Source organism: Spea bombifrons, chromosome 1, assembly GCF_027358695.1.
Source record: "Spea bombifrons isolate aSpeBom1 chromosome 1, aSpeBom1.2.pri, whole genome shotgun sequence".
Taxonomy (NCBI): domain Eukaryota; kingdom Metazoa; phylum Chordata; class Amphibia; order Anura; family Pelobatidae; genus Spea; species Spea bombifrons.
Window position 1 is genome coordinate 63,568,116 of NC_071087.1, and position 25,358 is coordinate 63,593,473.

Genomic DNA, 25,358 nt, shown 5'->3' on the forward strand with positions numbered 1-25,358 from the left:
GTTGACAAAAGGCTTGCGTCCACCAAGCTCAACCCTTTTCCTAGTCCTTGTTAACTGCTGTTAATACAAAAGAAGATAAAAAAAAACCTTTTGTCCTTATTGACTCAAAATGGAAATCAGATTTCTCCTTGGATCAACAAGCACTAAATACCATAGTTCATGTAAACTATATATATATTTTTAATAAACTCTATATATTTTTTGTTTTTATTCTCCAACCTGCCCCTCAGTTATGCACATCTGCCCCCAGGCTTCCACTCTGTCCCAGAAATGACTTATACCCCTATTTGCCACTCTGGCATTTAGGGGGTTAAAATGCATATTATGGGGCAGAGTGTCATATAGGGAGATATAAGGAATTTCAGGAGGCAGAGTGGCGTATAGAGGGTTAAAATGCATTTCTAGAGGCAGAGCCATATGCCCCCCATTTAACACTCACCCCCACAAACTTACCGGTGCTTCTGACTCCCTAGTGCATAGTCTGGGCAGCAGGTAGACATCTACGCGATTTGCGTAGGCAACTTCCGCAGCAGCCGTAAGGAGGTGCGGTTAGAAGCGGGGGTTGTCTGCGTCCATCGCGAATACACCCTCCGGCTGTCAGAGAGAATTCCCTGCACCGGTGCGGGGGAACGCTCCTCTCTGACAGCCGGGAAAGGTCTGCACGATGGACGCAGACAACCCCCGCTGCTAACCGCACCTCCTTCCAGCTGCAGTGAAAGTTGCCTAGGCAAAACGCATAGACATCTACCTGCTGCCACGACTACACACTAGGGAGTCAGAAGTACCGGTAAGTTTGGGGGGAGTGTTAAATGGGGGGCATAAGACAGGAGGATCCAGGTCCCCTGCAGTGCTTAGTCTAATAGTCAGACCTCTATTTGAGCTCTGATTATAAGACGACCCCGATTATAAGACGAGAAAAAACCTTGCCTTATAATTGAGCAAATACGGTAAATATTATGTTCATGAAGATTGATGCATGAAGTTATTCATGCATCAATTAGAACCTCACTCCTGCGGAACATTACATAAAGCAGGAAGGAGAGGTCTGCATGAAGCATCAGTAGTACATAGCCTTTGAACGAGGCATGCGCCTAAGAATAGGGCTGGACTGGGGATGACTAAGCACTTCATGGTCAGCCTTTGCCAAATTATATATGGGCTGCCAGGTGAATATTCATTGGTGCACATTACAGGACCAGCAGTAAAGCTAAGTCCATGGCTTATTGGCCACCAGCCATTTTGTGTCGCCTAAGGGCCCCCCAAGCTCTGGAGGGGCTCGGGGCCTTAATGGATAATCTGCCAACACACTGAAACTGGCTGAATAGCAATAACTACAATGTGCAAGTGATGTCTCTCAGTAGATGCCTTGCAGCATAAGAGCCATGCCTACGGTCCTGGAGGGTCTTAATCTGCGCTGGAGAGCATCATACCTATGATACAGGTACACCTAGTAGAAACAGTCAACCTTTTTTAAGTTCTACGGTGCAGTCAGTTCTGCAAATAAGGTATTTTTTTTACTCATGCAAATTAGCTTTAAACACACACTTTCCACATCACACTAAGCAGGCTCAGTCAAGCGGCCCACTAATAATGCCGCCCCAACCGTGTGAAATCATGCGCGATTTACATTATCTAGTCATGCTGTAAAACACACAGCAGCAATGTAAAGAAACGGCGTTAATGTTCCCGACCCTGTACAGTTAACAACACTGTAAGGAAACAACGACTTCTCCCTTCAATCCGGCTCACCGGCTCGATCGCAACCGTAGAATAAGACAGAACCTTAGCGAGCTGCCATTGGAAGAATATGCCGATGTGGGCGGGGCTAGAGTGTGAAGCGGCGCTAGGCTACAGGATGAAGAGGGGGAGAATTAGATGCCGGGAGGTGAGCAAGGAGACCGCTAGGAGCAAATTAAGGAGAAGGTTAGGTGAGGGTTGTGGAGACAGCTTTACGAACGTATATATATTTTTAAGGGGTATGTGTAGACGTCATAGTTTAGACATTAAAGAAGATTTTAGGTTGATAACGGAATCATGAATAGGGAGGGGCAGATGGGGCTTAGAACCATCAGCTGATGACACAAAGGATGTAAGAGTTTAAATGAAAAGTGGCAAATGCTGTACAAATTTCTCAGAGAAGTGTGCAGAAGGCAAAAAAGAGGTGAAAAGCAAGGAAGAGGTCTTGGTAGGGACATAACTGCTCAAAATAGTCTTTTCTGGTGCTAAGTGACAACAGCCACTGAACAGATGAGACGGTAGCCCCCACCAAAAGAATACAAACAAACAATTTTGTTTTTGTAAAATAGCCTTTTTATGATTTTGTGGGCAAACCCTGGTTTGTGGGACCTTTGGCCCAACCAAAAATATTGTGAGTGTAATAGATAAGGAGGACAGCAGTCATGGTGGGACAGGATGAGTCTGTGGTTTTGCAAGGTCCTCCAGTCAGTCGGTTTGATGTGGCCCCTGTTCAAGAGGGGGTGAGTCCTAGAGTCCGTGCTGCCTTTAGAGCAGAGTCCAGGGGTCGTTTCAGAGTGAATTTTGTACAGAGTACAGAGAGCATTCTAAGTGGGGATAGTGGAGGGGTGACACCAAGTGAGGGCAGCTTAGGCCCAGGCACCATGCGCAGCTTTGGACACAACACGATGGATGCAGTGCCACGAATTGATCACTATAGGAACACTGTGCCCATTGGGGCAGTTAAAGCCGGGCGACCAAGCTTGGCAGAACTACATGATGAGCTGGATAAGGTGAGCATATAATACATTATAATCATAATATTTACATATGATGAGATGCGCTGATCCTTGCCCTTTGATTTCGCACTTTGCTGGGTAGCCAACTCTAAATTATTGAGTCCAACACTTTACAAACTTTTCTACGTGACACAATAATATATCTGGCTACCAAGAGCCTGCATGATGTGCAGTAAAAATGCTGTTTCCGTCTATATCTTTTATTTATGGAGGCCCTTATTCTTCACCTATGAAGACTTGTTGAATATTGTTGAATTCAGACTCAAATTCCCTTTAATAACATCATTCTACTAGTATTGTGTTATTCTAATATATATTATACCTTATGGCCACAAGATAATGTATTTGACTAAAAAAAATACTCCCAAAGAAGCTTTTCTAGTAAATGGATGACTCATTTGTAATTTTTGTTTTTGTTTCATTACATTACTTCTTTTCCAGGGCAATATGACCTAACACTTGCCTAGCAATGTAAGACAGGTAGCACCCAACTACAGTTGGGTAGTAATACACCTTCTATGTACCTTCCTCTCCCGCCCACCATGCAGACCGTATCATGTCACTTGGTAAGAAAACATGACTTTTTAATGGAGGTTTTTTCCTCATAGAGTAGACACTCATTGGCTTGTTTATCTCCTTGAGACGAATGTGTCTCAATACCATGTATGGTTACCACCTAAAGAAATTGCAATTGCCACCAAGTGACTTGATTTATTTAATTGTAGTTTTACTTTCCAAAAAAAAAAATTAAGCAAACCTTACTTGTATGTAAAGTAAGGTTTTTACAACTGTTGTCTTATACGTTTAAGCAGAAAAGATGATCGCTTCCTCACACCTGCTTTCACTCTCAGAAAGTACAGGATCCAACAGGATCCAAAACAAACTGTTGGAGTGATGATCTGAGTGGATCATTCTGTCTCATCATTCTTTTAAAAGTGTGCAGGCAATAACCAATTCTTTAGTTACTCATTTCAAAATTTCAGTTCGTCTTTAAAATAATGTTATTTTTAGTGAAAGCTGGGCATGATATGTGTTTGGGAGTGATGGGCGTGATTATCATTTGGCTAATGGTATTGTGTGTGTCAGTGTGGCTGAGAGTGATACGGATGTATGAGTCTACTTCATTTTAGTTTAGAGTGGCCAAAGAGTTTGTGTTTGCATCAAGTTTGGCTGAGAGTCATCAGTGTAAATTTGTGTTGGTGTGGTGGTGAGTGGTTGTTGCAGGTATGGTACAGGTAAAAGTATGGTCAAGGACTCTGCTATGTAAAATGAGTACTTTTCTGTTACATAAGATGTTTTTTTTTTATTGTGGCATAAGATAAGAATGTTTTAGTTATTCTGTGAAAACATTTCAGCATGAGCCTGGCCTTGGTGGTAATTTTCCTCTCCTTACTTTTTTCTGACTGTCAGCAACCAGTTTTGTGCTAGTGATATGCAGGTCTAGTTAGAATTTTATATATATATATATATATATATATATATATATATATATATATATATATAGCTATTTTTGTTTACAATGTTGGGGCAGACCGAGAGACTGAAGATAGACTTTATATCGAGATTGACTGGTATGTTTATTTTTTTCAATGCAAATAAGCTTTAATAGGCACTCTACAGTATATTATACTCTGCTTAATTTCGTATTTATGTAATTTTTGTAATCTTTTAATAAATAAGTAATAACTATAATCGGATTCTCAGTCCTTTCCTATAATTGTGCTCATGACTTCATTTATTGAAAGCTGGTCAGTATTAGGGTGCATTCATTCCATTGCATGTGGACAGCATGGTTGAGCTTTCTGTAAGTTTTGTTGAAAGTAATCAGTGTGTTTTTTAGTTTGAGTCATTGTGCTAAGTGTTATTATTGAGAATGTGTATCTTGTAATTAATTCATTTATTTAGGTTATGTTTATTATTTTAAACACTGTCTTTCAATTTACCTGGCAGTACCAGTATATTGTACAAACTTATATTGATTTCAGAGAAAATACAATTCACTTCTAATTAATTTGGAATCTATTGTTCTGAGATTCATTTTGACAGTGTTGGCTTTTGCTCGATAGAAGAGCAGCATTTCCCTTTACAACTAAAAAGGAGAAAAAAGATGCCACACAGACCTTGATTAGAAACCATAATTTGATACTGTAATGGTTATGAATGTTTCCTTTCCTGCTCAAACCATTTAAACTGCTGTCAATTTTCAGTAAATTAGAGGTTGTAAATTTGTAGTTCTAGAATATGAAAATATTTGCTAATTGCAAAATAAATAATTTATAAAGCTTTTGAAACAAAAACCACACCTTTCAGTTCACTGACAATTAACCCCAAAAGGAGCAGTAACCTGTTGAGAGCAACTTAGGATAAATAAGTGGATTTCAACTACAGGTCTTGAAAGAGAGAGACAGACAGGAAGTAATTAATTGTATCTGTACTTGAAAACATGTAGCTTAGTGAATGTTTCATTACCATGCCAGTAAAAGTCTGGCATGTTTGTGGCAGGAGTAATCACCAACATTTCTCATGGTGGACATTTACCAGGGTTTGTGGCAGGCAATTTAATGATGCTCTATAGAAGGCATGTCCAAAGTCCGGCCTGCGGGCCAATTGCGGCCCGCGTTCCGGACTGATAAGGCCCCACAGATAAGTTGCCCAAATACAGATCTTACGGCCCCGCCAGTGAGTCCCCGAGCGCCGCTCAGGACTCCTGGGATCTCTCGCCGTGGGACTTGACGTCTCGCGAGATCTCAGACATTGTGAGATTTGGGCTTTTCTTCTCCCTGCGCCTCCACACACAGCCACAAGGGCGATCATTAAGGGCTATTGGAAAAAAAAAACTTCTGCCTACCAAACACCTTGACAAGGAGCAGTAACCGCACAGACAACACACTGACAGGCAGACAGGGTTGTGCACTTAATTTTATGCATTTAATTTTAATGGTTCAAAGAATGTCAGGCAAAATGGTCAGCCCTCGCACATGTTCACTTCATCAAATCTGGCACTCTTAGAAAAAAGTTTGGACATGCCTGCTCTATAGACCTTCACAAACTTTGCCATGGACACTGGTGTCATTCTACGGACACTTTGCCTATCCCTGGTTTGCGGCCATCAGGACTTGCAATTGGAAACCACTAGGACAGGGGTGTGCAAGTTTTTTCTGTAGCGGGCCACTTCATCAGAATTGTATACGTGCGAGGGCCGCACTCATTTTTTACCGTGAGAAAATATGGCCTTTAATAAAATATGCAGATTAAAATAAATTAAATGACACAAAACCTTTACTTTTCCCCTCACTGATTTCTGGGCCTAGAAAGTGTTGTGACTACAAATTCAGGATAATTACAAAGGAAATAGTTCTATTTATTGTAGGGATGCACCAAATTGAAACTTCTGGACCAAAACATTCACTTAGCCAAAACCTAAAATGACCCCCCCACCTTTAAAAATAATACTAAAAACTAACATTTTTAATAAAATGTAATACCAGTCACAGACCCGTTTGCATCACACTGACACTATACTTTAAAAAAAAATCTTCATTGCCCCCAGGATTTAGATTCCCCTTAGTTTGCCCCCCTTTACCTCTAACTGCACCTTAAGTTAACTTTATTAAATAAATTAACCCTGAACACCCCATTAACCATAACTTCCCCTAAATTAACCCTAAACACCCCATTAACCATAACTGCCCCTAAATTAACCCTAAACACCCCATTAACCATAACTGCCCCTAAATTAACCCCCACCTCCCCTAACTTTCAGCAGCCCAAATATTAATTTAATACTTACAGTTAGATAATTGTCACAGCCATGTGGTTCTGGCCTTCTGGGAGAAGGAAGGGGCGGGGCCAGTTGTCACAGTGATTACAGGGAGGGACTGTAAGTAGGAGCTGCTGCTGTGAGTCAATGAAAGGGATTATATAATGAGGGGTATTTTTCAGAGCTCTTTTTTTTCATTTTATAATCGATAAAAATCGATTCAACTAATCGATAATGAAATTCATTGGCAAAGATTTTCATCATCAATTATTATGGATTTTATCGATTAGTTATTGCAGCCCTAGTTTTAATAAATGGTCTTACCACAATTTAAACCAATTGGACAGTCCAATCTAGTGGATCACTAGGTTACTATGGTGATAAGGGCACATATCAAATCATAAACCCTTGTGAGTCATGTAGTTTTCAACATTAATTATAAGACATGCAAATAGTTATCTGAAGAGTAACATTAAGGGTTTATTCTCATAACTAATAAATAATATCCTACAAAACAGGTTATTACGTTGCATTTTCTTGTTTCTCTGCAACTCACTAATCACCAGAATATAGCTTGTAGATGAGTAATGAAGCTTTGTACATTTGATAAGCTGATGGCAATTTCCTAGGAGACCTGGATACTGTCTTCCTGTAAAAGGCAGATGGACATTAAAATGTGTAGTGTGCTTAGAGGAAAGTGATACCACAGGGACTTAACCCTGTACAGTTTCTTTTAGAGTATATTGTATGACCATGGCATGCATTGTGACATGCATTGTGTTGTATTATGCCACTTATGAATGAAAAATACATATTTTGTAAAGCTCCATAAAACATGAAATTCAGTCAAGCAGTCTTAATTATGAGATAACCTTGCAGCAGAATATGGATCCTGTGTATTAGCTAGGTAGTCATTTACCCTGGGGAGGTTATTGTTTCATATTAAGAATACATAGTGATCTTAAAGTATCATTTTGCTGAAGAAGAAAAAGGATTTCTTTGTGGTACAGAAAGTTTTATGTTTTATATCAAAATACACAAAATTCATAATAAATATAGAAATGGACATTTAGTTCAATTCAGAAACATTCATTCCATTTTATAACAGCGGAATTAAAAAGTTGCCTGGACCATAAGCCTTTATTGCTTGGCATAAACCTAATGGACTTGATTCCTCTACTTTGTTGCTACATCAATAACTGAGTACCACTGTAACATTCTGTACCTTTCCTCCCATATAATGTCTTAGGGTAAAGTTAGTATTAAGTGATTCATGTGTAGAATCTAAAAAAACAGGCTTATCACCACAGCAACCAATAGAATGGTCACGGCAGTTAAAAAAATCAGTTAAAAAGAATATTTTTTTTACATAATTCTAATTGTTTTTATACTTCTGTGTCCAGGGTTAGGATGGGCAAGTATGCTGTTTCCCTCAGAAAGGTCCTCATTCTCCAAATTAGACTGTCCTGCTCACTCAGGCAGGACTCCGCGAGGTCACATAACTCATGGCAAGGTGCGGGAGGTATTCTGTGTGTTGTGGGCGGGAGCGGGCAGTCACACAATATACCTGCGGGTCCTGGCAATCCTGACCCATTTCAGGCATATTTTTTAAATCCTAATTATCTGTAAATAAATGTATTGAAATAGAAGCTTGCGGGAGCAGGCGCGATTGGACACACATGTTGCGGGAGCGGGTGGGATTGAACATACATGTTGCGGGTGGGAAAGGCCCCAGGCAAGGTAATGTAAGGGCGTCATAGGTGTGCTATGATAGAGTAAGTATGTTTTAGAGTGAGTATGTATGCGAGTGAGTACGTGTTGGACTGAATGTGGGCTTTACTTGGCTTTACCTGCCCCCCTGGCCCAGAATTCCCCTGGACTAATCTAAGCTTTAATTGTCGTGGAAAATGCATGGTTACATTATATATATTAAAATCTATTAAAACCTTAACTATGTTGGTTGATTTTTGAAATTCTTGTTGGCCCATAAATGTGTAATAGTAAGAATTGAGCAGTTATTTTTGATATTATAATATGATAAAATATACTTATTATAGTCATCAGAAAATTCCACTGACTGGCCTATTATTATTATATTTAGGATGATATTTGACATTTCTTTTTGCTGGGCCTGGGCCGGGGAGTGTTAGTATATATGCATGTTAGTTATAAGGGGCCCTCAAGATTAACTGCACCCGAGCGCCACTAATCCTAGGCTTGCCCCTGTTCTCAAAAGGTGTGCTTATGAGAGCATCTTAAGTGATGGGAGGAACAATAGATAGGACAATGGGATAGACATGGGGTGTGCTGATAGGAGGGGCATGGGGGCCTAGGCATTAAGACTGGACTGGGCCCCAAGATTTCTGATGACGGCCCTGTCTTTTTGAGACAAATCATTGATTGCTTTTGTATATTGTTTGTAAGTTTATGGGACATGAAGTGCACACATTTGATCCTTTATGGAAAATTTATTTTACACATACTACAAGGCAGAATTATTTGTAAATTGCGAACATACAGTTGTAATTTTGGTATTCTAATATGCCTATTATATTTAAACCAGGATACGTTTAATGGATTTGCCAATGGAGAACGAGGCAGCATTGAGGGCAATGATGTGGTCCTGCGGGTGGTCGAAACAAGTGGAGTTATTAAATTTGGTTGGATTAAAGGTGTCCTGGTAAGTTACAAACCAAAAAAAACATATGCTTTGATTATCATATTTTCTTTTCTTTTTTTTTTTATAAACATACAAAAATCAAGAAAAAACATCAGTACAAATCAATGTATATTAATCAAATTACAGAGAGAAAGAGCAAAAAAAATGAAATAAAAATTTCACTAATATGCTGTGTACGGGTTTGATTAGCTTTCCTTTATGTCTTCTATATATTTTTTTATCCTGTCGCAGGTCCACCAAACATGTAAATAAATCTCCCTCTAGTTTATTACATCTCCAACATTTTGAGAACCGATATGGAAACATTTTCGCCATTTTTTTAGGTGTTAGATACTATCTGTGTATCATCTTATAAAAGTTTTCTAAAATGTTTAGACAATGTATATGCTTCCTTATTCTGTTAATCGGTCTTATCTGCTCTAAATGAGTTGTTTCTTGACCGAGTTCCTCATCACACACTCGAATAACCGGGGATTTTATATCTGTTTTTAAACTTGAGATCAGCTCTCTATATTGAGAAAATAGGGGGTCTCTTTTTGAATCGTCCAACACTCTTTTTATTTTGTTCATGGGTTCGGTATATTTTTTGGGTAGTGTAGCTTTAATATACCCTTTTACTCTCAGAAAAGTGAATATTTAGAGAGTATTCGTTTTTAGTTGTAAAAATGATTTACACTTATTATCTGTTAGTAAATTTTCTATATGGTGGACTCCCTTCTTTTCCCACTCTCGTAAATCTAACTTATCTATGTTCATACTAAATACTTTAATTTTTCTTGATGGGATTATTTTATTTCTTAATTTGAGGCGGGATTTTAACCTATCCCAGTAGGTTATACTGCAAGAAATTACTAGGCTATCTAATTTCTGCTGTTTTCCTCTTCTTTCCCAAAGAATTAATTCTAATGAATTTGAAATGGCTGATTCAATTTTATAGCAGTCTTCTTCGGTTATATTTTTATGATTCAATTTTGACAGCCTTATCAAACAGTATATATCATGGTGTTTTTCGATATTAGATACTCCCAAACCACCTTGTTTTATTGTTTTCGATAGTATTTCATGGCCAATCCTCATTTTTTTGCCTATCCATATATATTTGGTAAATGCGGATTGAATAATCTTCAACCATGGTCTGGGGAAATTTAGAGGGATCATCCTAAATAGATAAAGCCACTTAGGCAGTATGTATGATTTTATTACATTGATTCTACCACTCCAAAATACAATTTATTTTAGCAGCGGCAAGAAATTGGCTTCAACAATGTGTTCTGGGTTTGGAATGATATTAATACCCAGGTAGTTCAAGCCTTCAGCTTACCAGACAAAACTATATTTGGACTGTTGATTATTAAGCAATTATAGTACAAAATTATAGGAGTGGATCCATCATAAGGCTAGCTTGAATAATAATGGGACCCTGGACAAGCCTCCTTTTGTGGGCATCCCGTGTCATACCTGTGCAGTGCGATGGAGGTAGAGATCTGTGTAGACATCAGCACAGATCTTTCCACTAGCAAATTCTCCTTAGAGGTCTGTTTACGGATACGGGTCCAGGATATGGTACTATGTGCAGACTGTGAAAGAAATCAAGTGGACAGCTCTGTTCCAGCTACATAGATGTCTACCAACAGTGCACCCTTAAATGTGTACCTAGTGGCTGTGGTTGCAGTCCAATGGACAGCTGTTTATGGTCTCTAAGGTAAATCGGAGCAGCTTACACTTTTACCTGGTGTTAAAGGACACCCAGAGTCAGCAGAAAAATAACATTGGTTCAATAAGTTTATTTACCACTTTGTACCAGAATTGTTGTTTCTATATAACCCTATTATTTCACTTGTTGAAATGTAGTTTGCAGTTTATCTTGATAATGTATCCATACAGGTACGATGTTTGCTGAATATCTGGGGGGTAATGCTATTCATGAGGCTGTCCTGGATTGTTGGCCAAGCTGGTTTAGGTGAGCCAATGCTTCTGTTTTTATATAATGTGCTCTTGTCAAAATCACCAATATGCTACCAGATTTTAAAACATATCTCTGTTCATAAGACACTATCATAAGACAATATTGCTTTCCTAGCATAGTTCAATTTAATGATACTTATAATGAAAGTTACGGGCACACTGTTATTGATTAGCTTGAGATTGCCTGATTAATAAAATATTTTATTGCATTGGTAACATTCATGAGCTACATTAAAGTGGAACTGTCTTCACAAATCCTATATTTTGTATTCATTATATACTACTACTACTAATAATAATAATTATATATACACAGTCGTGTGAAAAAGAAAGTACACCCTCTTTGGTTTTTATGGTTTTACATATCAGGACATAACAATCATCTGTTCATTAGCAGGTCTAAAAGTTAGGTAAATTCAACCTCAGATGAACAACAACAACATATGGTACACCCTGTACTTATTTATTCAACATAAATAAAGCCCAAATGGAGAAGCCATGTGTGAAAAACTATGTACACCTTATGATTCAATAGCTCATTGTCAGGGTCCCGGGACCAAGCGGAGTAACTCACCTGAATACCCACTCGGTCCGAACAACAGGTCCCGCGTCGCATCCTCTGATCCCTCTTCCTCAGCCTCCACTGCTCATCCGCCATCTACTAGACGCGGGCGTCTCCAGCAACTTTATGTGTTCCCCCACACCACGGGCGGGGAACACACTCGCATAACGTCACGCCCCTGGGCGTGGTGTCTACTAGCTCAGTTATTGTGCTTGAGTAGACGTGCTTTCTTTTGCTATCCCTGTTTACCCTTTGTGTACCGGACCTGGCTATCCTGATTACGTTAACCTCTCGTGTACCAGACCTGGCTATCCTGATTACGTTAACCTCTACTGTCCTGTTTTATCGTGCTGACTCTCACCCACATACCGGACTCAGTTGGGAGGTGCCAGTGCCTGCCCAGGCTTTACTACTGCTGCTGCCCCTCTATTTCCTTTCTTACTAGAGAAATTCAGTCCTGTACCAAGTAGCTGGATATACATGTCTGCCCTTTGTTGCTGCTGCGTCTCATTCACCTATTTTACTCCGAGGGATCAATTCTTTTAACTTTTTTAATACTGGGGTAATTCAGTCCTGTACCAAGTGGCTGGATGTGTCTGCCTGCCTGTGCCTGGCCTGACTCTGTTGCTGCTGTGACTCAATCTCCTGTTTTAGTCTGGGGATTCGCTCCTACACCAAGGGGTGCATATGCCCGCCCAGGCCACATGCTCTACTACTGCTGCTATTACTCATTCTTTACCCTGGGTTGATCAATTTGTGTTGTTTATTTCTAACATTGGGAAAAATTCAGTGTTGTATTTCATGGCTAGATGTGTCTGCCTTTAGTTTCTGCTCTGTGTCCTGTCTCTACTGGCGATGCAGCTCAGTCTCCTTCCTTACTCTGATGGATCAATACTTTCTTTTAATATTTCAAATTATGGGAGGGAATTTAGTCCTTGTGAGGGCTCGGGTAAGCAGGTCAGGTAGGAGCCCAGCTGTGGGGGATATAAGAGGCTCTGTTTGTACCCCAGGATTCATAGTGATCAGTAACAAGGTACAGGCAAATTGAAACACACTAAAGGCTGGATGATGTTATGATACGGAGTAAGATGGTAAAACAGGTAAGTAGAAAACAGGACTGGTCTCAATAGGCAACATGTCTGGAAGATCCTCGGATGAAGTGCTGGATAAACTGATGGAAAGCCCTCGGACAGGGGACACAGCTGGAAGGTCCTCCAACGAGGTGCTGGATACCTGGCTGGAAAGCCCTGAGACAGGGCACATGGCAGGTTATCCCTCGGACAGGGCACACATGGTTGGGCAAGCCAGTTCAGAACCAATAGAACACAGGAGCAATACCTGGATATCACAAATAAGAGCCAAATCGGGAACGGAGAGCAAGGTCAAGACAAGCTGGGTCGAAACAATGTATCCAGGTTGAAATCCAACAGAACACTACTAGCAGTAGCACAGTACCAGAACACAGAGCAACAGCAGGAGCTGTATATATTGCAATGCAAAGGCCCAGAATGATGAAACCAACAGACATTTAAGAGAGAGGGTTGCACCTAGGTAAGGTACTTTTGATCTAACAGGTGACCTCTACAGACATGACAGGGTGGAATCCTGAATGTCCTGTACAATCTAGATATGTCTGTCTGCCAGTGCCTACCCTGTGCCCTGCCTCTCAGCCTATTTCCTTTCTCTGGGGAATTGATCATTTTTCTTTTTTCTAAAATTGGGAGACCTTTTGCCCTTTACAATCTGGATATGTCTGTCTGGCAGAGCTTGCCTATGCCCTGCGTCTGCTGCTGCGGCTCAGTCTCCTTCTTTATTCTGGGCAATCACTTCTTTTTTTCTAATATTGGGGGAAATTTAGTCCTGAATGTGTGTGTCTGGCTGTACCTGGCATATGTCTTGCCTCTCCATTGATATTGGAGGAGATTCAGTCTTGTACTATATGGGTGAATCTGTCTGTCTGACCATGTTTGTCCTGTGCCCTGCTGCTGCTTTGTCACTTTTATCTATTTATCAAAGTGGTCCATTAGAAGGGCTGCTATTGCTGGGGGTAGTGGTCCTGCAATGAAAAAATTAGTCTGAATCTTCTTTTCCTAAACCGTGACGTACTGCTGCTGTAGGTGAAAGATGAACCCAGAAGAGGGATTCATTTCTGCATAAAAAAGACATCCAAACAGTTGGGAAATTAAATTTGTCCAAAAACAAAGTTTTAAAAAGGAAAAAAATGTAAAACAAAATATATACAAATCCAAAAGGGAAGCACTCACCTGAACTAGCATTAATTATAATGGGGTGATGCTGAAGAAAGCCATACACAATCTCTAAATCGGCGCACTGACATCAAATAGGTTATAAACTCTAATAACTGTAGTCCTTGTTAAAGCTACTTAAAAACACTTTTCTAAGATGACAAAATTGGAGTTTTAGCCACATCATATGGTCATATTATGCTAAGCCCGCCACTATGCCAAAGTACTCTAATGTAGGTGATTTACTTTTAACACTAACCCAGCCCTCCATTACACAGGCAAAGGGTGTAAGGAGGCACAGGATGGTGTTGTGTATCTCCAAAAGGATTTTTTAAAGAATTATCACCTCAGTGTAACTGACCCCCTTCCCAATTGGAACAGGGTGAGGGAGAAGATATGGGATAGACTCTATGGCTTCCATACTTTCGTTTTTATTATAAATTACTCCCATGCCTCCAAGGTTTGTAGGTGGTGTTGTTTAATAGGTATGAACCAGTTTCATATTTTGAAACGATTACATATAGTTAAGTTATTACATACAAATATCAAAAAAATGTAATCGTTTGTATTGTGGGGTTTTTTGTTTTGTTACACCTACACCATCTAAGGCATTCTACCTTTGGATGATGTGATCCTCAAAGGTACATGGGAACAGTACTTGTGCTTGATGAACATTATGAATGAATATGATATAATATGATGTGAATGAACATCATATAGTAAAGAGAACGTGAATTAAAACATTTCTCCAATGTTGCATTGCCTTTGATGTGCATTCTCTTCTCTGTTTCTTGCTGCAGGTTACACAATTGGAATTATACTCATGGCCACATTAGTCACAGTTATAACAGGATTGTCGACATCAGCAATTGCCACCAATGGCTTTGTGCGAGGAGGTAATTTCCCATTGATCTCTTGGTTTTCAAACTGAACATTCCCAAACTAATGATTAATTTTGAGCCCCATGTAGCCCAAATTGAGCAAAATTTTAAAAACACCGTGTGACGGGAGGCCCTGTACCCCAACTGGGTACCTCCGTCAATAGCTGATTCCTAGCTCTTACAAGAACTGTATACGGGCACACTCCAGAGCACCGACTCTCCTGTCACCCAAATCACTAGCCGAAGCTGAATGCAGGGTGAAGTACACTATGGGGATGGGGGGGGCTGTCAGACATTAAACAGATTAACTGAAACAATAACTTGTCATTCCCTGGTTGCATTCTGGCTGTCTGCCGGACATAATCCCCTCAGCAAGTGATGAGACAATACACTTCTGGGGGTAGCTGAAAACATGGGGAGACATAGAGATAAGTTATGACATACAATAAATAATTGCAAAACATCTGTGTTGGCTAAGTACAGGACCAATCCCAAATCAATATCAGCTCCACAGCCCTCAGAGCCTCTAATACTTAGGGAATATGGTTAAACCTGTACCGAGGGAAAATCAGTAGAAACTGACCCCCTGTACCTACAAGGTCAGGGCCCATAGTCAATAGGGAGTAGGCTGGCTCTCAGGCCTCTCCAGGGGCCCCAGTGATGGAGGGTTCCGTCACACACTGCAACAAATCTAAAGCAAAATGCTAAATAGATTACAACTACTAAAAGCATGGGTTTCAGAGCTCATGACCATTTAGGGCTTTTGTGTGCTTATGAATTCTTTATGAATTAACCTTGTTGCCCAGAAGGACAAACTATGACATGCTTAAAACAGTGGCCAGAGCGTATAAAGGTGTGATAGTTTGTTTTCTGTCTAATGACCTTGTCATCAGTGGGTGCTGGTAGATCTGCATGTTTGCATGCCTGATGGTGTGTTCATGTATTATTTTTCTGTTGGTGTCAGTGCTGCAGAAGGGTTAGATGATTTGTTTTATTTTTTATTGAAGGTGGGGCCTATTACCTGATTTCCCGCAGTCTTGGTCCAGAATTTGGTGGCTCCATTGGTCTAATTTTTGCTTTTGCCAATGCAGTGGCAGTTGCCATGTACGTTGTGGGATTTGCAGAAACCGTCAGTGAATTGCTGTCTGTGAGTTTTATTGGTCTTAACCATGCACACATAAACAGAGCCAATACCACATATCAATGCTGTATGTCTAGCCAACTTTGTTACTCATAGCTATACCTAGGAACACTGTGTTAGAAGATTGCACCATGAAACGTATGCACGTAATCATTAAATGTAGATAACACACCTTCTCAGGAAAAAGTATTCAAGAAAAAATAAGTTCTTGTGATAACACTAAATATTATAATGATCTTACAGAAAAACTAAAAATGACTATTATGTTCAGCAAAAACAGGTACGGCAAACTAAGTTTGTCCCTAGCTACACCAACTCAGTTATGACCCATTTGGAAAGAACAGTTAATCTATGGAGAACATGACTGGAAATCTAACTTAATAATCAATAATCATATATAGATGACATGTTTTTCATATGAAAGGGGTTAATAACCCAATAAGAAGATTGGGTCCCCAATGGGGACTAAAATTAATGATGAAATTATGAAGCATTAAGGGGACAATACATACTACAATATATTTCAAAACCACATCTACATTTGCTTAGATAGTTGCCATTTTAATCCATGACTAAAAACCATCCAATTGTTACGGATGAGGATAAATTGTAGAAGCTTGGTACAATGTGACCAACAAGCAGGTAAAATTTTAAAAAGTGTTTCTAGAAAAGGTCATACTTGGGAACTTCTGGGCTCCAACAACTTGGAGCCAACGCTTGCGGGACACGGCCAGGACTGTCCACTGACATCGGTGGGCAGTCCCACTGACGTTGAGGGCATTCTTGCTGAAGTTGGGGGAGTTCCTGCTAAAGTCAGAGGGCGTTCCCACTGACATTGAGGAAAACACCCATATTTAAAAGGGAAGGGTGGGGAGTGGGACGTGTCAAGACCTCGCTCTCAAGACCCGGATGATTCAGGTACTGACCCAGAGAAGCCGTTCTTCTCCTTGAGTTCTCCGGGTCAAACCAGGAGAGTTCCCAGGTATGCCTATGATAACAGCTCAGTAGAATTCTTTGGGGTATTGCAAAGGTGAACTTCCAGAAGTACATTACATAATTAATTACCGTATTTGCTTGTATTGGATTGTTATCTACTGGGGATCTACCCAGAAGGAAACTTCATGGAACATTATTATTAAATAGAGGTCTCACTATAAGACCAAGATTCAGATCCCCGCAGCCCCATAGGGGACCTGGATCCTCCTGTCTGGCAGCCAGTGGACTTCTGTGCGATGCGCGCAGACAATCTCCGCTGCTGTAGGCACTTGTGGGGAGTTTGTCTACGCGCATCGTGCAGACATTTACCGGCTACCAGAGAGGAGGATCCCCTGCAGCGGTGCAGGAGACCTGGATCCTCCTCTCTGGCAGCTGGTGAAGGAAATAAAAACAAAAAATGCATTTTTCTCAATCATAGTTTTTATTAAATATGAAAAAATTGTTTACTAATAAAACTTTTTTCTTCTAGGGTAGTCTTTTATTCAGACTTTTTTCCCTTAATATTAACATTTTTTGGTGGGTCATCTTATAATCAGGGTCATCTTATAATTGAGCAAACCCGGTAGGTTGAAAAAAGACATATAGTCCATCAAGTTCAACCATGTCTTCTTTCAACCTATTATTAGTTGATTCTTAAGAAGACAAAGAAAAACTAATTCAGACAATAAAGAGAGGGAACAAGGGTGTAGGGGCATCTTGACAGAGGTCAGGAATAGGATTACCTTGCCCTTGGAGCTTGGAAGCATTTGGCCCATAGAGATATGGGCCGCTTTCAGGGTTAAGTGAACTTTTGTCATTGTAAGGGACACTGAGGATAATATATGTAGGTACAATTTTGGTTGGCTAGTTGTGGGTTTTGTGTGTGACAGCAGAAAACTTTATTTCTATTTACAACTTACCTTGGCAATGGAGGAGTTACTCCAGGAGGTTTGCACCAGAGCTGCATGTGAAAGTGAAGATTGGCTGCAGGAACAACGTAAAGCAGCACTTCAGTGAAAGACGCCCGAGGCTCAAGAGGAGTTGACAGACGATGGGTGGCAGCGCTGGTAGAGCATCTGAAAAGGGAGATTGTGAAGATGGTGAGATGACGGACGTGTCACGCAGATGTAGCAGTTCCAGAAGTCCTCTGCTTTCCGAGAACAGGGCTGAACTTGGATTTCCAGGTCAGGTGGGGTTTGTGACGGTGTCAGCAGCAGATCTAGGGTATGAGATGAGTTCCATTGGCGTAGGATGCATCATTATGTCTGCAGCTAGGAGGCCGTTTCTGGAATAGTTCCCAGAAGAACTGGCAGCACAAGAAGCAGAAGAGGAATAGCACCAAGTAGGCCAGAGAAGGAGCCTGGGTCCAGAAGCAGGCCTGCAAGGTCACAAGTGGTGACGGCAAGTGGGCAACACATGAGGGGGGATTTTCTAGTCAGGACAGAGCCTGAAGTTCTTGAAGCTGTTTACACCTGAGCAGATGAGGCAGGTAGCCCAGGAGGTCATGTCCTCAGTATCTACCTCAGCAGCTGGCTGTGCAAGAGTGAGCATATTGTGAGCATAATTCTTTCTTACCTATGTCCACTATTTTTGCTAATGGTTGGTCCCAGTAGGGGCTGCGCCAGGGCCGTCTTTAATGCGGGGCAAAAACCTGCAGCACCCACGGCCAGCCACAAGCAAGTTTTAAAGTGGCCATAAGACCGCACCATGCCGCCCAGTGCCTTAGTGAGGCTCTTCGTCCCGCCCCTTTGAAGACGCGACATGCTGCTCAAGAGGGCGGGCTCACACGCAACAGTTCTTGTGACAGGGAGAAGAACACGTCTCAGGGAAGAAAGCCAGCAAAAAAGTAAGTTTAAAAAAAAATATATACAATTGAAACCACGTGACTGCGCTTGTTCAAACCCAATCAGTGTGCAAAAATATATAAATAAATACTACATAATAAATATGTTGTGCGGTGTTTGAGTCTCACATGAAAAATATAAAAAGAAAGACAAATATAGTGCAATATTTATTGAAACAATTGTGGGGTTTACACTTTGCGCACCTATCACTTTATTTTATTTCGTAAAAAAAAATAGTTGGGGTGATAGGTGGAAGGGGACCCATATTCAAAGGGGGCTGCCTTGGGACAACAATTAAATACCAAAAAGGCATGGCTGGGGGGTTTAAGTACACAACAGGGTGGTTGGGGCATCACATAAATCAATACATAAAGGGGTGGGTGGCTGGGGGCAATACACATGGGTACATTAACCAATACAAAAGGGAGCATCAATACACAAGAGAGGGCGGCTGGCTGGGGACATCACATAAATCAATACACAAGGGTGTTGGGGCATAAATGCACAAAGGGGGCTGGCCGGGGGCACAAATGCACATGGGGCAATACACAAGGGTGTGGGGGGAATACATTAAAACCAAAGGGGGGGCTGGCTGGGGCATCAATACACAAGAGGGGAAACACTCAAAAAACAAACATGTGAAAGCATTTTTTATGCTTTGTGTAGATTAACTCGTACTGATGCAGGTGTCAATGTGGCAGAGTTCGTCCTGGTGTGTGTGTTTGGGTGTCGAAATGGCAGAGCCCGTCCTCTTGTGTGTGTGCCGGTGTGGCAGAGCCTGTTCTGGTGTGTGTGTTTGGGTGTCGGTGTAGCAGAACGTGTCCTGGTGTGTGTGTGTTTGGTGTGTCCGTGTTGCAAAGCCTGTCCTGGTGTGTGTTTGGGTGTCTCAGTGGCAGAGCCTGTCCTAGTGTGTGTGTTTGACTGTCGGTGTGGCAGAGCCTGCCCTTGTGTGTGTTTGGCTGTCGGTGTGGCAGAGCCTCTCCTGGTGTGTGTTTGGTGTGTCGGTGTTGCAGAGCCTGTACTGGTGTGTGTGTTTGGTGTGTCGGTGTTGCACAGCCTGTCTTGGTGTGTGTATTTGGTCATCTGTTTCCTGGCACTTTACTTACTGTAGGAATAAATAGAACTATTTAATGTTTACTAATCCAGAGATAAAACACCCTCCTGCAGGGCCGGACTGGCCCACCGGGATACCGGGAAATTTCCCGGTGGGCCGGAAGGTCCGTGGGCTGGGCGGCCGGCAGACTTACCATATAGACAGCCGCTGAGCTGCCCCCCAGGCTGCCCGAAATCTAATCAAAGCGGCTGCTGGGTGCTGATGCGGCCGGCCGGCCGGCATCAGCACCCAGCAGCCGTGTGCGATGGCCGTCTAGTGATGGGAGCAGTGTGAGGGGTGAAAGCTCCGCCCCCTCGCACTGACCTTTCACCCCTCACGCTGCTCCCATCACTATGCGGCCATCAGATTGCTGGGAATGTAATCTGAACGGCCGGTGCGTGCTGATGCTGCCGGCCGCCTCTGCTTTAATACTTTTTTTTTACTTTATATGGCGAGCCGATCCTGCTTACCATATAAATAATAAAAAAAAAGTGTTAAAGTAGCTCCGGCCGGCGGCATCAGCACGCACCGGCCGTTCAGATTACATTCCCAGCAGTCTGATGGCTGCATAGTGATGGGAGCAGCGTGAGGTGGAAGCTCCGCCCCCTCGCGCTCAGACTGCTGCACCACCGGATGTCAGGTCAGTGGCATCCTGGCTGTCAGCATAGAGGAGAACGGAGTGCAGCTACCAGGAAGTCAAGAGAAGTAGAAGGTGAGTAAAATAATGTATTTTTTGTACTGTATAATGTTTTTTGTATTTGTTAAAAACAAAAAAAAATCGGCATGTCTGTGTATGTAAGTGTGTCCCCCTATATGCCACTCTGCCTCCAGAAATGCCTTATATCCCCCTAAATGCCACTCTGTCCCATGATATGCCTTTTAACCCCCTATATGCCAGAGTTGCATATAGGGGTATAAGGCATTTCTGGATGCAGAGTGACATATAGGGGGTCAAAAGGCATATCTGGAGGCAGAGTGGCATAAAGGGGGTTAAAAGGTATATCATGGGGCAGAGGAGCATATAGGAGGGTATAAAGCATATCGGGGAGGCAGAGTGGCATATAGGGGGCATAAGGCTTTTCTGGAGGCAGAGTGCCCCATGATATGCCTTTTAACCCCCTTCATGCCACTCTGCCTCCAGAAATGCCTTATACCCCCTATATGCCACTCTGTCCCATGATATGCCTTTTAACCCCCTATATGGCAGAGTGGCATATAGGGGGTTAGAAGGCATATCATGGGACAGAGTGGCATATATTATTTTTTATTTAATATGGCAAGCTGGATCGGCTTGCCATATAAAGTAAACAAAAATGTCCCATGATTTGCCTTTTAACCTCCTATATGGCAGAGTGGCATATAGGGGGTTAGAAGGCATATCATGGGACAGTGTGGCATATAGGAGGGTTGAGGCATATCAGGGAGGCAGAGTGGCATATAGGGGGGTATAAGGCTTTTCTGGAGGCAGAGTGCCCCATGATATGCCTTTTCACCCCCTTTATGCCACTCTGCCTCCAGAAATGCCTTATACCCCCCGATATGCCACTCTGTCCCATGATATGCCTTTTAACCCCCTATATGCAGAGTGGCATATAGGGGTATAAGGCATTTCTGGATGCAGAGTGACATATAGGGGGACAACGGCATATCTGGAGGCAGAGTGGCATAAAGGGAGTTAAAAGGGATGTCATGGGGCAGAGGGGCATATAGGAGGGTATAAAGCATATTGGGGAGTTGGAGTGGCATATAGGGGGCATAAGGCTTTTCTGTAGGCAGAGTGCCCCATGATATGCCTTTTAACCCCCTTTATGCCACTCTGCCTCCAGAAATGCCTTATACCCCCCTATATGCCACTCTGTCCCATGATATGCCTTTTAACCCCCTATATGGCAGAGTGGCATATAGGGGGTTAGAAGGCATATCATGGGACAGAGTGGCATATAGGGGTATAAGGCATTTCTGGATGCAGAGTGACATATAGGGGGTCAAAAGGCATATCTGGAGGTGGAGTGGCAAAAAGGGGGTTAAAAGGCATATCACGGGGCAGAGGGGCATATAGGAGGGTTGAGGCATATCAGGGAGGCAGAGTGGCATATGGGGGGTATAAGGCATTTCTGGAGGCAGAGTGACATAGGGAGTAAAATGCATTTCTGGAGGCAGAGTGGCATATCAGGGATTAAAAGGCATATTATGGGGCAGAGTGGCATATAGGAGGGTATAAAGCATATCAGGGAGGCAGAGTGGCATATAGGGGGGCATAAGGCTTTTCTGGAGGCAGAGTGCCCCATGATATGCCTTTTAACCCCCTTCATGCCACTCTGCCTCCAGGAATGCCTTATACCCACTATATGCCACTCTGTCCCATGATATGCCTTTTAACCCCCTATATGGCAGAGTGGCATATAGGGGGTTAGAAGGCATATCATGGGACAGAGTAGCATATAGGGGGTATAAGGCATTTCTGGAGGCAGAGTGGCATATAGGGGGTTAGAAGGCATATCAGGGGGGCAGAGTGGCAAGCCTGGGGGCAGAGGTGCATAACTCGGGGGTAGGTTGTCAAATGAAAGGAAATAAAAACCAAACATGTCTCAATCATAGCTTTTATTAAATATGGAAAAAAATAGTCTACATGAATTAATAAAGAAATAAAAGTTTCTTACCAGAATATCGTGAAGAATAATGTGATCACTGTTTTGTTCCACTGAATAAAATGGAACTCTTTCATCTAAAAATGTTCGCAGTAGTAAATGTTTTGATCCCATTATGTGTAATGCATTTCATTTATTAGGGCCTTTTAACACTTTTGCTTTCTGGCATTTTAATACAAATAATGAGATAAAAAGAATGGCACATAGTGTGACTCGGGTGTGTATAAGGGGTGCGTGTGGGTATAAGAGCTTCACCGTGAGATAAACTATATGGGGCTGGTCTCCAAATTTTTCCAGGGCTGCTTTTCAGTCCCAGTCCGGCCCTGCCCTCCTGGATTTGTAGTCACTTCAGAGGACAAAACTTTCTAGGCCCAGAAATCAGTGGGAGTAATTGTAAAGGTTTTGTATTATTTACTCTCTTTCAATCTGCATATTTTATTAAAAAATGATTAGTGGCACTAAATTGTGGCTTTAGACATCCCGTGTATGATTACTTTTTTTAAAGTGCACTGATGGACTCCCAATCACATTACATCAATATGCGTTAGAAAATCAGGAAAAGATGTCAGTGTGGCAGAGCCTGTCCTGGTGTGTGTATTTGGGTGTCGGTGTGGCAGAGCCAAGGACAGATTCCTGAGGCATACAACTTAAGACCTATGTCAAGTTGGAAAGTGTGCCATTTACAACCACCCTCTGTAATCTGTCTTTCAACTAGCTCCCTATCCAAGAACAAATATTTTTTTAATTCGATATGCTAAGTAACCCGTTGTGTGGCACGGAATCAAAAGCCTTTGCAAAATCTGGGTATATTATATCCACTGCATTACCTTGGTCTATATTGAAAATTAAGATTTTATTGAAAGCCAGTAAGTTTGACATGATGTATTACCCAAAAATCCATGTTGACTATGTGTAATAATTTTGTTTCCTAAAACAGAATCCTGGATTGCATCGCTTAACAATCCTTCAAACAATTCAGACCACTTACTGGTCCTTAGTTTTCCAGCTCTGAACAGGACCCTTTCTTGAACAAAGACTATTTTTACTATTCTCCAATCCAATGACACATTCAGTCAAAATTGAAAACATAAAATGGAAATATAAAGATTTCTGAGCTAAGTTCTTTAAGTACCTGAGGGTAAATCCCATTTGGTCCAGGCTACTTTTTGACTCCAGACTTCTTTTTCATCACCTGTGTAGTGAACTTCTAAAGATTATCTTTTAGATGTGCTTATTATTCTGTAATGTCTTCTTGGTTTTGACATTTGTAGGTTTTTGACCTCACTCAAGTTTATCCTTTGGTACTCAGTTTCCAGAGTGAAGCAGCAGTCATGGCAATCATCATTCCTGGAGGCACAGTCAATAAAGAACATAACTGTTATAGCCAAAAAAAACCTTCTATCTCAGGGCCTTCCATAGTCATCTCAAATCAAGGGTCCAGCCATAGATAAGTGTCTGTTACATAGATGTACACACCATACGTTTGAAATTAATGAATTCTCTTTAACAAGTGCTTATATATTATCTTCTCTCCCTGTTCTAGGATCACAGTATTATCATAGTTGAAAGAACCCATGATATTCGAATTATTGGTTCACTCACGGTGGTGCTGCTTTTGGGAATTTCTGCAGCTGGAATGGAGTGGGAAACAAAGGTATGGGCAGGGATAATCTTATGTTCGCTCTTGTTCAGTAGAATAACCCGTATTCAGATTGAAAGAGTGAATAAGAAACTTAAGTATAAGGATGGAGGAATGTGCCACCCCAAATGGCAAAAAGTTCAGAATGAAGAAGGGGAAATAATTGTAAAAGGAAATATATTCTGGCTTATTGTGACATAGGTCACCTAGGTCTGTGGTGGCAGATCCCATTGGCTACCTGACCTCCCTTTATGCTCCATAGCCCTCACTGGGCCAATTGGTAAGTTTAAAAGATCTTGTTTTGTACTGTGGGATGTTATATCCTGGTGCACTAGATGAAAAATACCTGGTGGAGGAGGTACACCATGGCTCTGTAGGTCTGACGGTATGGATGGTGTGGTGCCCTGGGTCATGCCTAAGGTAACAGCTCCCATCAATACATCACTGGGTAGAGCCACACACCCAAGATATGTGTGTGTAATATGCATTTTTAGACCACTCTATTAGATAAATTAACATAATCTTAATAAGCTGTTAATGTTATTTATACTTTATATCATAGGCTCAAATCACACTGCTTGGGATCCTGCTTGCTGCTTTAGGAAACTTTTTCATTGGTACCTTTATACCTGCTAATGAGGACAAGAAATCAAGAGGATTCTTTAATTATAAAGGCATGTATTATGAAGTTTCTTGTTTAATTGTAAATGAGACTTTGTTTAAAGTTCCCACTCCTGTTAAGTCATAAGAATTTAAAATTTAAGTTCTAGATCAGTGTTGTTCTACTCCAGTCCTGAAAGACCCAGTAGCCATTTGCTCTCAGGGCTCTGAAGGGATACATGTATAAAGTGGACATAGAGGGAAAAGCAATCTTTCTTAACCTTATTTGCATACCTCTACCCAGAAACTCTGATTTCTGAGGCAAAAACAAGCCTTCTGGCTTTTCTGGTTGGCGTTGCTTACTGTTTAGTAATGCCTCTGCTTCCCCATTGCTTTAAAATAATTATTGGTCATTACTGAATATCTGTTATTGTCCTAGTATTTATTTGTATAATGTTATCATATCCCCTCTAAGAAGCTTTTTTATAACGTAAACAAATGAAACATCTCCTTTTTTCATTCAAGTATTCCATTCCTCTTACTAAACTGTTCCTTTAAATCAATTGAAAAT

The 25,358-nt window shown here is 41.4% G+C and overlaps 1 protein-coding gene across 1 annotated transcript in view; it reads left to right on the top strand.

The window, feature by feature from the left end:
- The first annotated feature begins 2,265 nt into the window (after positions 1-2,265).
- The window catches only part of LOC128490660 (solute carrier family 12 member 2-like), a 60,949-nt gene continuing 37,856 nt past the window's right edge, over positions 2,266-25,358 (top strand). The window contains exons 1-7 of the mRNA XM_053462649.1: positions 2,266-2,747; positions 9,077-9,193; positions 11,078-11,153; positions 14,767-14,862; positions 15,855-15,994; positions 24,092-24,202; positions 24,750-24,861. Coding sequence (XP_053318624.1) covers positions 2,400-2,747; positions 9,077-9,193; positions 11,078-11,153; positions 14,767-14,862; positions 15,855-15,994; positions 24,092-24,202; positions 24,750-24,861 — 1,000 coding nt within the window. The 5' untranslated portion in view covers positions 2,266-2,399. The remainder of the gene's footprint in view (positions 2,748-9,076; positions 9,194-11,077; positions 11,154-14,766; positions 14,863-15,854; positions 15,995-24,091; positions 24,203-24,749; positions 24,862-25,358) is intronic.